We start from the raw sequence: 16,825 nt of genomic DNA, 5'->3' as shown, positions 1-16,825 counted from the left end.
CTCTGAAGACAGACCTGATGTTTTCCCTTTTGCTAATGCCTGTGTATTATTTTCCCAGGAGTTCTATGATGAATGGCCAATTCGGCTGGGGGAGGCAGAACCTTACAAAGGCCCCAAGACACCTGATGGAAGAGTAAGGATATTCATTTTTCTTTTTATGAATCTTAATTTTGACGTTGAGTGCCATGTCACCTACATGCTTTTTTCTTTTTACTTAGGAAGTCAACTTTTATAAGATTATTGACTATATTTTACATGGAAAAGAAGAAATCAAAGTTATTCCGTGAGTATTCATTGGCAGTCTGTGAATATGTGGTAATTAGATTTATTGCTGGGATAGAATAATAACGTGTCTGTATCCGCAGAAATCATCTAATTTCATTCTCTCTCTAAAGGTCACCTCCAGCAGATCACTGGTGTCTTATCAGTGGATTGCCAACATATGTTGCTGAAAATGGATTTGTAAGTTCATAGCAAAAGTAAAAACTTTTAACTTTTTTTTCCATGCAGTTCTTCTGATTGGAAAAAAAAAAAAAAAAATCAACAAAACAACCCTCCCTATAGCTCTATAAAAATACTGTGTTGCTTCCAAAGTCACTGGTTCCCAGTGAAATCATATGAATCAATAGTCTGGATGGAGATGAGCCTTCAGCAAAAATAGCCAATTATGGTGACATCACAGGAATAAATTGTGTATCTGATATCATCTTTCAAGTGTGTGGACTATGTTACATTAAAAAAAAATAAAAATGTTAAAGTAAGAAAATCATTGTATATACAGTTCTAAATTTTTCTTTTTCTCGCTATAAGTTGGAAAACACGGGGTGGGCCAAGTAAGCCAGCAAATCCCCATGCCATTTTAAACTGGCATGGAAGTGGCTTTCTTAACCCTTATGCTTATGCACTGAGGCATCATACATGAAGCACTTTGCTATAAGCACTCCAGAATTATGTTAGAATAACCACAACTAAATTAATAGGAATGGTTTTACTTTTTGTAGCTAGCTAGACTGCTGACTGTTTTTACCTTAGCAAGTATATATGCCTTCTTTAAACATTAGGCCAAGTCATGGTGTATGTTACACTCCCTTTGAGCAACGTCCCCTTTTCTTTCTACTGCAGATTTGTAACATGATGAATGCACCAGCAGATGAATATTTCACATTTCAGGTAATTCCAGTGATGATAAGAGTTATACATTTTGTGGAAAATATGCTAATGTTTTCCACCAATTAGTTATACATTTGGATACATAAACAAGTTTGTAATTTGTGGGACTTAATGTTACATTGCCTGTATTGATAGCTGTACTACTACTTTCAAAGAAATATGTGATATTTCCTGCTCTCTGGCTTTCCTACAGAAAGGACCTGTGGATGAGACTGGATGGGTTATCAAAAATGTCCTCTCGTTGCCTATTGTCAACAAAAAAGAAGAAATTGTGGGAGTTGCAACATTTTACAACAGGAAAGACGGAAAACCTTTTGATGAGTATGATGAACAGATCATTGAAGTAAGCTTAATTTGATTATAGGCTTTAAGAAACCATATGATGCTAATCAAAATATTACTGTAAAAACTTCGTATAATATCTAAAAATGTCTAACAGGTTCTATTAATATCTAACCAAAGGACTATCTTCTCCACCATACAGTTTCTTAAGAATCAGAGAATTTTATTACCCTTTGTAAACCTGAAAATTTATGAGATCACTTATGTCATTTTTATTTTTAGTCATTTGACTTTTTAATGATGGTCAACATTGCTAATTAATGTGAGTGGGTAAAAAACAGAACAGAACAGAATACATTAGTTCAGGCGAAAGGGACCTTCAAAGTTCATGTAGCCCAACTGCCTGACATTTTCAGGGCTAACCAAAAGTTTAGCATATGATTGAGGGCATTGTCCAAATGCCACATCTAAGCAGGTATGCCATGCTGCTTACCAATGGACATCATGCCTGTAAGCATGAACTCTAAGGGAGTACATTCACTTTGGCATGATAAGATGTTAGACAGTGCTTTCAAGCCCACCCAGCTATCTTAAGCCCCATAAGCCTCAAAGTCCTGTATACAAAACGAGACTATGGGCCCTTAGTTACATAGGTTGAGACAAACAACATCATTAAAAGCTCTAAGGGTCTAACAGAATCTGCTGATGGAAGGTAAAGGTCTCTAACAGGTAGAGTTGCACGTTGCTTTTTAAAGGGCACTACCAGAAACTGAACTTTACAAAAAAAAATAAATAAATAATAATATTAATAAAATCATCTGTTCAATTTTATTGTCATGCTGTCATCTCCACTTTGCTTGGCTTTGTTCTAGACTCTTACACAATTCCTGGGGTGGTCTGTTTTAAATACTGACACTTATGACAAAATGAACAAGCTTGAAAACAGAAAAGACATTGCTCAGGAAATGCTTATGTACCAGACAAAGGCGACTCCTTCTGAAGTTGAATCTATACTGGTGAGTTTCTGTCCACAGTCACAAAATTAAAGTAGGAAATTTGCTACACAAAACTGAATACATTATTCATTTTCATTTTTAGAAATACAAAGAGAAATTAAATGTAAAGAGTATAGAAGAATGCGATGAAAAGGATCTTATCAGGATTTTGGTAAGTCAATAATTTGAAAATTAGACTTTTTAAGGCATGTTGACATCAGATGGTGACGGACCCTCCTTATAAGAAAAAGTTGTATAAAGATATTTTTTTTTTAAATATGATTAATATTAGCTATCAGTTCCACAAGCTAGATAGAGCTAATTTAATTCAATAATACATCTTCAACTTGGTTGGTTCCTCCATGGGCACATCCCACTGGTACCTACAGGGAAACATTCTGTCCCAAATATGTGTTGGCAGACTTGGATAGCCAGAGTTATATAGAAACATTTATATGAATAAACATTTAAAATGTTGAACTCCATTAAATTTCCACATGAACGGTGCTATCCCTATAATTACATTTATTTCATTTTGAACATAGAAGAGGGTACCTTGATGTATGGTCACTTTCATTTTGAGTAAGAGAACACACACAGGAGTGTCCGGTAGAACTAGCCTACTTTCCCATTAATTTTCCTGCATTTCTCTAGTCAGAGAAGTCTTACTTTATCTGAAATAAAACCAAAAGATGTGCTTCAGGAAAGCACCAAATGCACTCTGACTGTTAATGATCAAAATAGAACTAGGTTGAAAAAGAAACATACAATACACACAAGTCTGCTGACCTCCTATATCAGCCACGTATTTCCTCCTATTACAGCACATTTGCTAATGTAGGTACGTATATGTGCATGCCAGGGTTCAATGGTGCTAAAGTTTCACTGGCTCCGACAGGACAGATGCTTACGCACCTTGCAAGTGGTGAAACACAAAAACATCAACAGTCTCTGTGTAGCTTCACATACCTTTTAAAGAAAACAGAGATAAGCATTCTTAAATCTCTCTACTTGAAGAGCAACAAGTGATTAGCATGGTGCTGGTCTACAAATATAAAAATATAATAATACTGGCATGAATTTTTAAATCTCCAGAAAGCAAGTAAAATATGTTCTCTCAACACTGTGGTGTCAAATATTTAAAGGTCTTGTATGTTCTGCACTGCCAAGACAACATGCACATTCTTTATCCTATTTAAGGCCTGGAATCCCAGATAGTTAATGAGATAAAGCAGGTGTTTCTAGATCTGATGATTCACAAAGTAATGGGTCTTAAAACACCAGTGCCCCAGGTTTCCTTGTCCTTGACCTCAGAGCAGAGTAAATTTAAAGGAAAATCCAACCAAGGGAGAAAGAAATGCTGTTCCATGGATGTTCAGCATTATTTGTTGAAATACATGCAGAGGGGGAAATGGATTTAGTTACAATTTTCCTTATCTGTAAAAAGGAGATCATTTATCTACTATGTGGCAGAAGGGACTAATTGTGGTCATATAATCTATTTTTGTGTTGCATCAGACATCCTTTAAAATATACTACTGCTCTCCTTAGGCTTTGGGACGTACACATGAAAAGCATTACAGAACAGTTGGCTATTATCGTTATTACCAGTTAGGCTATTCAATGTGAATCCATATAATGTATACAACTTGATATTTAATACAAGCTTCTTAACATTTTTATCCTCTGAATTTAGAGTTTAGTAAATGCTTTCTGGATATTCTTTAATACAAGGAAGAGCTGACCTAAGCTCTGCATCTGCTCTTCAGGGAGAGAAAAGTCTTTGAAAGGCATCCAGCCAGTATCTGATAAAATGTAGTATGTAGGGAAAATAAAATGAACTTTTACTGGCCACTACTTCTGGAATGATCCCTCATTTTCATCAGTGGTCAGGGTTGTTCACAACAGGCTGCTCTAAATTACAGAGGACGCCTGTAATACAGAATCACCATCAACTACAGCAGTAAAAAGGAAATGACTAAGTGATTAGAAGTAAGCCATAATAACTGGAAACTACATACTTTGTACATTTAAGCATTGTAACGATTTTTACTTTATGCATATATTGAGGTCATTCAAGAGCAAAGCAGTCAAGAAACTATTGCAAGCAAACAAGAACACAATTACTCAACCACTCAGACTATTAGCTGTGAATTTTACAATTGATTTGAAGGTTTTTCCACTCTGCTTTACATCTGCCAAATAATCCCTACAGATTTCTCTGTGAAGTGTATAGAGGTTATCACAGACACACAGAAAGATTGTCATAGCAGACAGGGTAAGACAGACTAATTTAGACAGTGTTAGACTAATTGGTTGTGGAGCAGCAACAAACCACCAGCACTCTAGAGGTTTAAAAATGTACAGGAATCCTTGCTTGGCTATAGGCCAAAAGGGAAGAACAACTTTTACCAGGAAAAGCTGGGATTGTTGAATAATTTTGGCTGTGAAAAAGATGAACTGCAGCTTTGAGACCAGGGTAAAAGTGGGAGGACACCAAGGCCTGAGACTTCCCAATTAAGGAATTGCTGAGATGGTCACAACCAATGGTTTTGGAATTCAGGGTAGGAAGAAACACCACCTACCCAACACTTATACCTATCACCCTGGAGTAGAAAAACAGCAGTACCACCATTGTGTTTCAAAACTTAATATGCATTAGATTCTATGGAAACCTGAGCTGTTTGACCATAAAGCAAACATAGTGTCCTTATGCAGCGTCGTAGTATGCAGCAAACATAGTGTCCTTATGCAGTGAAGTGAGAACATTTTTCCCAACATTGTTCTGGCCGTAAAAATCCTTGTGCTTTTGACTTTCCCTAACAGAAGGAAGAATTACCTGATCCAAAAGACTTAGAACTATATGAATTCCGCTTCAGTGACTTTCCCGTTACAGAGCACGGCCTGATAACTTGTGGAATACGACTGTTCTTTGAGATAAATGTTGTTGAAAAGTTCAAAGTCCCAGCAGAGGTCTGACTTTTTTTTCATCTTGTTTATATTTCTTTTAAGCTAGAAGAAAAATAGCTGACTGTCGGTACTTTAATATAGAAGTAAGCTATACTAAAGTATGAGTAGGATTACTTATTGTATGGATAACAATACTCATTCTTAAACATTTGCACATTTTTCAGGATCAGTCTTAAAACTGATCCTGAAATTATGTGACTTTTGGAAGGAATTAAATCAACATACATTTTCATCAGATCATTTTGCTGTTGCCATGCTTAATTTAATAGAACTTGAATGTTATCCCACTAATTTTATAGTACATTCCATTAATTTTACAGAAATTTCATAATGTTCTTTCAGTTAACAGCGCAGTATCAACCACTTTTAATCATAACAGGTCCTTACAAGATGGATGTACACAGTCCGGAAAGGCTATCGAGATATCACTTACCACAACTGGCGGCATGGATTCAATGTAGGACAAACAATGTTTACTCTGCTGATGGTAATATTGCTAATATTAACTTTAAATTCATTATTTGGTTTTCCTTTCAAGGCAGGTGCACACTCAGACTTGTTTCTTCTCTTTTACAGACAGGCAGAATAAAGAAATACTATACTGATCTAGAAGCCTTTGCCATGGTTGCCGCTGCTTTCTGCCATGACATTGATCACAGAGGAACCAACAACTTGTACCAGATGAAGTAAGTGCAAATACTCAAATATTTGGCTATGAAATATTTTTAGTGGTCAATGAAAACAAAACAACAGAAACACAAACAAGCAAACCAAAACATGTCAACACATGAAAAAATATAATGTAGATATTTCAGTTTATATAGCATGAATGGACATTCATCCTACAGAAGATTCCTTCCTCAGAGTATCTGTCAGGTCTGCTGAACCAAAGACAAAATGTAAAAGCAGAATCTTAGAAGGATCTGCTGGAGCTGCAGTTCATTTTTAGGAGAGCCTTAGCTCTTGCAACACTTGGATTGTAGTGGAGCCTCATGCACATGAGGCCACATAGAAACGAGAAAATAAAATCAATGAATTAACAAAGCCAAAATTACTGGCAGTGAGTGGGAGCACAGAAGCCTGCAGAGTCTAAAGTGCAAATTGATTTGTGAAGAACCTGCAAGGACTTCTGCCACAGATCTGTCCTCAGCAGCAAGCCAAGGCTGAAGGGGAGACTGAAGCCTCAGGTGTAATCATCACTCTTTTTCTGTTCTTTAATGCCTTTCAGCATGTCTAAAAGCCCACATCTGGGCTTTTTTGAGGTTGTTTTCAGTTCATGCCAGACCTCTGTAGCTCCCAATCTGAAAATTGGTTCAGGTGCTATAGGAAGAATTCACTGAAGAATATGAGACGGCTCTGCTACAATATGATCAAAAGGACAAGATTATTTTGCCTTTAACATTTTCAAGTGAAAAAATATTTAAATGAAGATCAGGAAGACAAAAAATAATAATCTGGGGAAAGAGCAGTTAGGCTAGAAATACAAAAACATCTATGTCGATATTACAGCAGAGAAAAAAAAAAGAATTTTTAAATTTAAAAACAAACAAAAACAACAACAACAAAAAAATCAAACTCTATAGACAACCTAAGTTACAATAACAATATGGCAGACAAAGTCATATGACTTATAGCCAGCAAGATCCAAAATCTAACTTGTGTTCTCTTTCTTAGTGCACCAACAGTAATATAAAAATAGCTTCAATAAAAAGAGTAGAAAGTAACCTAACTGGATTTATTTTTTTCAAGATAGGGCAAAATCACGTTTCTGGAGAGGAATTCATGATGTTGAATAGACAAGGGTCAGCTTAAAAAAAGACAGGATTTCAGGTGCATTCTTTTTCTGTTTTCTACTGGCTGATTTACCCAGCTTTTTTGTTCCCTCCAGCAAGTTTACTGACTGACATAGGTCCTTTCCTGAGGTGTGATCTCATCATATTATATAGGATTCTGAACTATTGAGATTGCTTTCTGCCATGGGATTCTTTATATGTCATGAAGTTAAGCTTTGCAATTCATGATCCTTTGTGTTCTGAGTGTGTAAAATATTCTAAAGGATTTCTTTGTGATCTTTCCCTTGTTGATACTAGGTTTTTGTTATGAAACAATATTAATTCATCTTACTTTAAACTTGCCAGTTTATTACAACATTATGTATCACGGTGAGACCAAGTACTCTCTTGAAGAGTGATCAATCTGTCCTTTAGTCTTTCATGTTATTTATTTGGTCTTGTTTCTGTGTGCTACGCAGAGAACACAGGTATCTCAGGATGTCACGTGTACCAGGAGATTATAACTAATTTTTGGAGTACTATTTCCCACCAGCTGTATATGCAGAATGATTCATCCTCCTTCTTTGCCCCTGGACACACTCTGCCCAGGAGAGGAGTTTCAGACTGCATGCTGGAGCAGTGACGTTAGGGGATTTTCTGATTATTCTCTGGGATTCTCCAGGTGACGTAGGAGAAAGAGAATGACAGACAGTGATTCTTATTCAGCTGACTGCCTCTCATCCAAATAAGTTTAAGGGGTTTTAAAATCTTTCTATTGTGGTCTTTCCCAGCTGAAAGCCCTCTACTTGAGGTCATACGCAGTAAAGCTATTTATAAAAGCTATCAGCTTTGCTGTTACAGCCTGGAAGTCTGCCTCTTCTACGCTAGCAGAAAATACAGGTAGCCTATTCCAATCCACCTTAGGTTATCTCAGGAATTAAGTTTTTGGCCAATAGAGGACAGGAGGAAAATAGGCTTACAAACATGCAGAACCATCTATAATGTAGATAGGACACTTCTCCCTTCCTCCCACTGACATAGTCTGAAGCAGAATTACCTCTTCTTGAAGTCTACCCCAAGGTTCAGAGGGATGCTTTGAGCTATGTGCTAAAACACATTGAACACATCTGAGCTGTGAGGACTTGTGCAGTTCATAAAACAATGACTCTGAGGGAAGGGAGGAGTCAAAGGGCGCCTGAGGAATAAAACTATTATACCATTACTTTAGCTTCAACTTTAGTGAATTAGTATCACAGGGCACATGCTCCACGGTCATTACAGACACAACAGTTCAAAAGCCATGCCACACAGTAAATACTGAATGATGGATAGAGACCCTTTTTAAGCAACACAGAAACTGTGTAGATTAAACAAACAGCAAAACAGAATGTGCAAGATGAAATAGTGGCACATTTTCAAAAAGACTGTTTTTGAAGTTTGAGGCCTCTCCTTTGACTGTCAGTGGGCACTGAACAGCCCATTGCTAATTTTTGTCTTTACCATCACAAGACTGAAGGCAAGCAAGCATGTTTTTTGTTCTGCCTCATACTATATATATAGTCACTATATAAATTAAACCATTGAATATGCAGATCAGAAGCATTTGAATCAGAATCCTAAGTAAAAAATAATGCCTTCAAAATAGTATAAACAATCATCTCTTTTTCAACAGATCAGCTGCTCCATTGGCAAAACTTCATGGCTCTTCCATTTTAGAAAGACATCACCTAGAGTACAGTAAAACCTTACTGCAAGATGAGGTATGTTTGCATGAATCATCTGCTTACTGCCATCAACACAAAAGATCCAATTAAGTTACGACATTCCAAATTTATCCAGCTTTTAATTATCTAATTCCAAATTAAGAAATTAAGAAATTATTTGTTTAAAACAAATTCTTATGTACTGTCTACTTTAGAGAAACATCAGTAATTTTGCCAGAAACTGATTCACTCAAGATAAAAATAAGCTTGTCCTGTGGGCCTCACTCATGTCTCAGTTCTTTCTGCTTTCACTAAAAATCTGAAGTTGAAGTAGAAAATACATGATGCTGTAATTAAACTGCTGCCCCTCATTCTGAGTTCAGTTTTTGGCTCTGGCAATTGAGGAACAAAGGGATGAAGCTGTTTATGGAGGCTCTCCTCACCCCTCCCCCCCCAAATCTCACTAAAACAGCTAAGGTAGCTTCATGGTTCTGTGGCAGCTCCCATTACTGCTCTTCCCTGAATTTGATGCTTTCTCCCTTCTCTTCTCCAACCTAAATGTCTCTACCCCCTCTCCCTATCACTTTTCATACCCCTGCTGCCTCAGCCTGGGCAGGCACCTGCATTTCCTTGTGCCTACAGGGGGCACTGCGCGGCCATGTTGTTCCCCCTCAGCTCTCCTCAGGCTCAACAAAATGGCGGCACTGCAACCAGCCAAGGCCTTCTGCCCCACAGAACCGTGGCCTCCTGCATGGGTCAGCCATTCCTCCCTAACAGCACTGCAGGCAGTTGTGCTGACTCAGGTTAACAGGAGGAAAAGCTTTCTACTGTGAAACTTCAAAAAGTCTAGAAAAACTATCATGCCTAAGCAAAAAAGTAAGGAAAAGCATCCATTTCTTTATGAATTATGAGAATACAGGTGATCTTTAAAATTATTATTATTATTTTTTAATTTATATATGGCAATGGCAGACTGAGTCAAAGTGAATTTACCTAGTTCTGCAGCCTCTGGAGGCAGCATCTTAGATCTGCATACACAGTTATTCAGCCACAGTTATTCAGTCCCATCCTGTTATCCAAACACAACTACTTTCTGGTCTTTCTCCCAGGTTCCGTGCTGGCTGGTCCCTCCTTTCTTTTTCAAAGGCATTTTTCACTTTCCTGTCTTTCCTCTTAAAAGGAGGTCCTTCTTTAACAGCTTCCATTTCCCAAACTGCAAGGCCCTTTGGGACTGCGTACCCTGTCTCCCTGAGGGTACTCACAGGGTGTGAGAAACACAGTTTCGCTACCAGTGCTAATGATGAGGAAGCATAGAATCATAGAATCATTACGGTTGAAAAAGACCTCCAAGATCATCTGGTCCAACCATCACCATACTACCAATGGCACCCACTAAGCCATGTCCCTAAGTGCCAGGTCCGACCTTTCCTTGAACACCCCCAGGGACACTGACACCACTACTTCCCTGAGCAACCCGTTCCAATGCCTGACTGCTCTTTCTGAGAAGAAATGTCTCCTAATTTCCAAACTAACCTCCCCTGGCACAACTTAAGGCCATTCCCTCTAGTCCTATCACTAGTTACCCGAGAGAAGAGGCTGACCCCCAGCTCCTCACAACTTCCTTTCAGGTAGTTGTAGAGACCACCAAGGTTTTCCCTTTCCCAGACTAAACCCCAGTTCCCTCAGCCACTCCTGGAACACAGGACTTGTGTTCCAGGCCCTTCACCAGCTTTGTAGCCCTTCTCTGGACACGCTCGAGGGCCTTGATGTCCTTCTTGTATTGAGGGGCCCAAAACTGAACACAGTACTCAAGGTGCAGCCTCACCAGAGCAGAGTACAGGGGGGCAATTGGCTCCCTAGTCCTGCTGGCTACACTATTCCTGATACTAGCCAGTTGGCCTTCTTGGACACCTGGGCACACTGCTGTCTCATGTTCAGGTGAGCATCAGTCAGCATCCCCAGCTCCTTTTTCCCTGAACGGCCTTCCAGCCAATCTCTCCCAAGCCTGTAGCGCTGCATGAGGTTGTTGTAGCCAAAGTGCAGGACCCAGCACTTAGCCATGTTGAACCTCATCCCATTGGCCTTTGCCCACTGACCCATCGATCCAACCTGTCCAGGTCCCTCTGCAGGGCCTTGCCACTCTCCGGCAGATCAACACTTCCCCCAACTTGGTGTCATCTGCAAACTTACTGAGGGTACACTCAGTTCCCTCATCCAAATCATCAATAAAGATATTAAAGAGGATGGGCCCCAACACAGACCTCTGTAGAACACCACTGGTGAGCGGCTGCCAGCTGGATTTCACTCTGTTCACCACTACTCTCTGGGCCTGGCTCTCCAGACAGTTTTTAACCCAGCAAAGAATGTAACTGTCCAAGCCATGGGCAAAAGCATTACTGCTCCATAATCCAGGCCCTTTAGGACATGAAGAAACAAAATTTTACGCATTTAAGCAATCACCTGTAAGGACACCAGACAAGATATATTTAAGCTACTAGACTATCTTGACATTAGATTGTGCATAGGCCCTTACCATCATTTTAACAAACCTGCTAGTAGAAATGAACATTAGATTTCCTCCTTGGCCCTCAGAGACTACCATGACTGCAGGTCTGAAAGTGCAGGGTAGCTTTCTTTGCCATTATTCTTTGCCTATGCTCTTAATCTGAAAGAGGAAGGCTAAACTATACCTTTCTCTTCCCCCTTAGATTAACTATGTAGGCCTGAAGTAATTTATCTAGGATCACTTGCTGCAAAAGAGTAGCTTTTGTATTCTGTACATATAAATATCATACTTTACCATATATTCCTTCTGCCAGTCAAGATTTGGTTAGTATATATGACATTGTTGTGAAAAAAAAAAAAAAAAGTAGGATGTTTTTATTTGGATCTCATTATTAGACACTTGTGCAGCAGTAATTGACAGAATGGTATTAAAACTTAAGAACTGCTCTTGAATGAAGGCCATATTTGACAATTGAAGAACTTTTCATTTGTAGCATTATGTTGATTTAGGCAGTTTTGTTATACTGTTCTATGGACAGGGTGTATAGCACAAATCAAAAACAGTTTTATAAGAGGAATTGAATTTGTAAACTTTCCATCTTGCAGAGTTTAAACATCTTCCAGAACCTAAATAAGCGCCAGTTTGAAACCGTTCTACACTTATTTGAAGTTGCAATAATAGCAACTGACTTGGCTTTGTATTTCAAGTAAGTACTAAATTCTGTGTAACTTCCTACTGGAAAAAAATGTCAGTCCTATACAATTTACATCTGTAGTTGCAAAGAACAGAGCTGTATTTTAAATTGTTTTTAATAACTCTTAATTCTTATTAAAAACAAACAAACAAAAAACACAAGACATTCTTAGTTTCTTTATAAGCTTTCAAATTTCAGAACAAGTTAAGTGTCTGTAATACTTCATATACATGTAACAGGTCATTCAAGTATGTGTTTAGTTACAGCAAACATATTTCAGAAGTGTGGATTCTGTAGCCTAGTAGTAAGGTTGACAGCATGTATTTAGTGTACCATACTACAACTACTCATACTACACAGGAACATACTTATGACATGGAAATTGAGATTCTGGTTTAAGAACAGACATGAAGTGATACCAGAGCTAAATATCCCAAAGACTTCAGAGATCAAATTACCTATCCTGTTTCAAGGTTACTAACTTAACATGCTTTTAAACAGGCTTATTAAGCTTTTGTTTTTTTGGTCCAGATGTCTCATGACTTGGACAATTTAAAGCCAGGAGACAGGAAAACAGTTTAGTAAGTTGTTCGACAGCAGTAACTAAATTTTAATGAAAATTAACTTAATTTCATTCATTATATATGATTTATTAAGCAATAATAAGACATCTATATTTTTCAGAGTTTTCAGTCAGGTTTTATGCCTTTTTTTGACATTTGAGGAGAACATTTATTAGCTATTTGTTTCAGTTTTCACAATTCATTATGTTACTGGAAGGGATAATATTAAGGAAAATATAATACTAAAGAAACAAGAATGTCACCCTGAACAGTTTAATACGCAGAGTCAGGAAACCTGTTATGTGGTTGTCAGGAGCTAGAACTTATGTCAATGGTATACAGCAAAATCTAGATGTCTTAGGTTAACTAGAAACCTTGAGTTTGGTGGGAAGAAGGCATCACTCTGAAACTGTTGTGACCAGGATACAATTTTGGAAAAGTATAAATATGAGAAATATGGTTTTCTATTTTTCTATTTTTGATGCAGGAATTTTTGTTCACTAATATATGCTTTATTGATATGTTTTCACAGGAAGAGGACTATGTTTCAAAAGATTGTGGATGCAATTGAAAAAATGGAAACAGAAGAGGAAGCAATTAAATATATATCTATTGACCCAACCAAAAAAGAAGTCATCATGTAGGTGGTTAATATCTTACCCTATTCAATCAGTTATCTACAGCCACATTTTAATAGTATTTGTGCACCTAGATATTTAAGTTGAGACTTGGTGTTATTGTATGATGATGAGCATAACCATGATTTTAAATAAGAAATAGATGTATGCAGGCTTCTCAAAAGGTGCATTCATCTGCATCTTAGATATCTAAACACCTGAAAAAAAAAATATTATTTTTTTCTTTTCTTTTCTTTCATTATCCTAATTACATTCCATTTTGCCTTACATTTTCCGAGGGCTATGATGATGACTGGATGTGACTTGTCTGCCATAACCAAGCCTTGGGAAGTGCAGAGTAAAGTAGGTACTTTTCAGACAATGCTGCATTTGCTGGCTGTTTTATTGCCCATTTGCTACATGATCATTAAAAAAAATATTATTTATTATCATCAGATAGATATTTAACTATTTGCACCCAAATGTCTTTCCAGAAAACAACCTTTATTTATCTGTCACTGAGAGCATAAGGGCTCCATGATGCCCCTTTCCACCCACATTACAGTTGATCTACCCTTTTCTACTTGTCAGTCAGCTGAAACCATCTCTGATTCTGTCAGCTGTTCTAGCTACCCTCAAATCTTAATCCATTATTTTTGTTATCCAAATTTTGCTATTTTTCAAGTATTTTTAAGGTACAGATTTCACAACAGAACAATTTCAATGAATTGTGTCTATTCTGTAGATCTTGGTGCTGTTTCAAAGTAGCTTAATCATGCTAAAAATAAATTCAGTAATACAGTGTGACACTGTGTTGTAGATAAGTACCTCAAATACTTCAGTACTTATTGACCATCATGCTCAAGCTCATCTGTTAGTCTTACGGATATAGGTTTTAATAACGCATAATCCAAATACAGCTGCAAGATGCTTGTAGAGCATTCTACATAATATGCATTACAAGAACTAGAAGATTCTGTTGTGTTGCTAGTATTGTCATGGTACTGCTGATGATAATCTGTCATTCAGTCAATATGCACCAGAATTTCAAAATGGTAGATAATTTACTTACTGGAAAAAGCACACCAGAGATTGTCTGTAATTCTTGAAAAAAATACTCAACTATCTCAGAAGGGATTAATGAGTGGAATTAAATTGTCTTTGACCAAAATTCTCTATTTATAATGCAGCTAGCAAGAAATAAATCCTTTTTTTGTGGGTGTGAAGTTAGTAACAATAGTTAAATACCAAATTGAGAATATGTTGATGTAAACAGGATTATGCCAGTCGGAGTTAATCAACATTTTCAAATTTTCTGGAAAGTCTTGTTCTTTCCTTTATTATTTTTTAAATTCATTCATTCATTCAAATTTACTACTTTCTGCTTACATTTCCATTGAATTATGATTTTCAGGTTGCCCTCATGGTTGCAAATGAATTCTGGGAGCAAGGAGACCTGGAACGAACTGTGCTACAGCAACAACCAATTGTAAGCACTAAATAATTTAACTGTGTTAAGCAATATTATCTGTTATTTAAATATTGAATAGATAATGGTCCATGATGATTATTAGATCATTACATCCAAAAGAATGATTTCTGCATAATCTAAATTACTGCTATTCTGTTCTAGCCCATGATGGACAGAAACAAAGGAGATGAACTACCTAAGCTCCAAGTTGGTTTCATAGATTTTGTATGTACATTTGTGTACAAGGTAAGAATAATATTTTTGGTTTTCCCACTACAGCAGTTCTGATGGCGCAATTAGGGACAAACCATTGCACCAAAAAAATCTAGAGAGCAGCAGGATTCATATTTATAGGGTAAACAACTATCACAACCACCAAAATTTTTCAATCTTTTGTTACATAGAAGAATTGCTCCCACAAAGCAAATTCAAGAGATGGTATTAACTGAAGAGCTCAATGAAACTCGAGGGCACTGAAGTTTTGGTACTACCTTCCCTGAAAGACTGAATTAGAAAGCCCAGTCTGAATCTTCAGTCCCATTTAGTATAAATATGCAACATGTACGTGGTTAGAGAAATCAATTAATGGCACCGTGAAGGGAACAGAAAACTTGCAGTATTCTGGAAGTATAGCTATTACATGTCTTCTAGAAAGCAATGAAATGCCAACATTATTAATACCCATCTAGCTTTTCATTTTAACCCAAAATATCACAGAAAAGTGACATGTAGCTGAGGATATGAAAATATTACATCCTAATCTGCTTGGAATATACAACAGGATACTAGATTTATCATTATATTCTGATATTGATAATCATATGATAAAATACCAGGTATCATAGAATAAACCGCCATTGCATGCCACCAAGAATATGCTCTCAAATATGCACTGGCAGGTACTGGCACGGTTTAAAAACTTTTTTTTCCACTCTGTAGAAAAAAAACACTACCAGATATGGAGCAAGTGGTTGCAAAAGAAAATGAAATCAAATAAAATTAATTCATCTAGTATACATACTGAAATAATTAGATTTAATAGAAAAAATTAAAGCAAATGTTTTATCTGCAAAGCAGTAGTATTTCTGAAAATTCAGACTTTAAAAATCATCAGTGTCTACAATTTTCTAATTTACTTAGTAGGAAATTTTCTAATTTACTAATTTTTAATTTAAATTGGTTGCACAGGAATTCTCAAGATTTCACAAAGAAATTACACCTATGTTCGATGGTCTTCAAAACAACAGGGTCGAGTGGAAAACACGGGCTGATGAATATGAAGAAAAGATTAAAGTTATTGAGGACCAAAAGAAAAAGGAAGAAGAAGAAGCTGCCAAAAAAGGTTAAATAACTTATAAGATTTTCCTTCATATATATGTAAAGCAGTCAACATGTTCTCTCTCTCTCTAAACTTCGCACATGCAGTACACTTGTGCAATATTCTTAACACTAATGGTATGTGAGTTCTGATTTAGCCAAATCAGCTTTATCTTTAGTTGAAAGAGGAGTAAGCTTTAAAGATGACACATATCCAGTACAATAACCTCATTTTCTAAACTGCACGATTACAGAAAAAGTTCGTAACAGAAGTGAAGGGAATATAAAATTTCTTTTTTCTTAAGACATAAAACTGATTGTAATTAATCACCTCTATTTGTCTGTGAACGTTACAACCACCTGAAATATGAGATGTATCAAAATTCTGCATGGCATCAGCCTCAAATGTATTCACATGCTTTGTTTAAGCTGAAAGCAAAAACTTAAGGAAAAGGGATGAGAATGGACAGTGTGTTTTTGGAACATCCCCCCTCTTCTTCCAAGTTTGAGATAAAGCTTTTGGCTATAGTTCCCTGTTGTCAGTTCCTTGGTTAAAATATGCTCTCATAGTACAAATTTAACACTAATCTAAGAGAGCCCAAGTCCTAAAATTGAAAGTATGGCTTTGCATGTGATAACCCAGAAGATAATCTGATTTTATAGAAACTGAGAACCTATCACTCAAGTGTAAGAGTGAAATTAGTCAGTTATTTTTATTCTGTATTACATGTGGAGCATGAGCATCTCAGCTGAGATGACTGAAAA

The 16,825-nt window shown here is 36.9% G+C and overlaps 1 protein-coding gene across 1 annotated transcript in view; it reads left to right on the top strand.

Moving 5' to 3' along the window:
* The window catches only part of PDE6C (phosphodiesterase 6C), a 30,981-nt gene that overhangs the window by 11,960 nt on the left and 2,196 nt on the right, over nt 1-16,825 (top strand). Inside the window, exons 5-21 of the mRNA XM_035329386.1 lie at nt 59-133; nt 219-283; nt 396-462; nt 1,123-1,170; nt 1,364-1,513; nt 2,325-2,468; nt 2,551-2,619; nt 5,274-5,420; nt 5,797-5,904; nt 5,994-6,103; nt 8,862-8,949; nt 12,004-12,104; nt 13,188-13,295; nt 13,572-13,635; nt 14,687-14,761; nt 14,906-14,989; nt 15,932-16,085. Coding sequence (XP_035185277.1) covers nt 59-133; nt 219-283; nt 396-462; nt 1,123-1,170; nt 1,364-1,513; nt 2,325-2,468; nt 2,551-2,619; nt 5,274-5,420; nt 5,797-5,904; nt 5,994-6,103; nt 8,862-8,949; nt 12,004-12,104; nt 13,188-13,295; nt 13,572-13,635; nt 14,687-14,761; nt 14,906-14,989; nt 15,932-16,085 — 1,657 coding nt within the window. The remainder of the gene's footprint in view (nt 1-58; nt 134-218; nt 284-395; nt 463-1,122; nt 1,171-1,363; nt 1,514-2,324; nt 2,469-2,550; nt 2,620-5,273; nt 5,421-5,796; nt 5,905-5,993; nt 6,104-8,861; nt 8,950-12,003; nt 12,105-13,187; nt 13,296-13,571; nt 13,636-14,686; nt 14,762-14,905; nt 14,990-15,931; nt 16,086-16,825) is intronic.

The sequence above is a fragment of the Oxyura jamaicensis genome, chromosome 6, assembly GCF_011077185.1.
Source record: "Oxyura jamaicensis isolate SHBP4307 breed ruddy duck chromosome 6, BPBGC_Ojam_1.0, whole genome shotgun sequence".
Lineage (NCBI taxonomy): Eukaryota > Metazoa > Chordata > Aves > Anseriformes > Anatidae > Oxyura > Oxyura jamaicensis.
The sequence above is the reverse complement of the archived record's forward strand: the minus strand, read 5'-3'. Positions and strand labels throughout refer to the sequence as shown.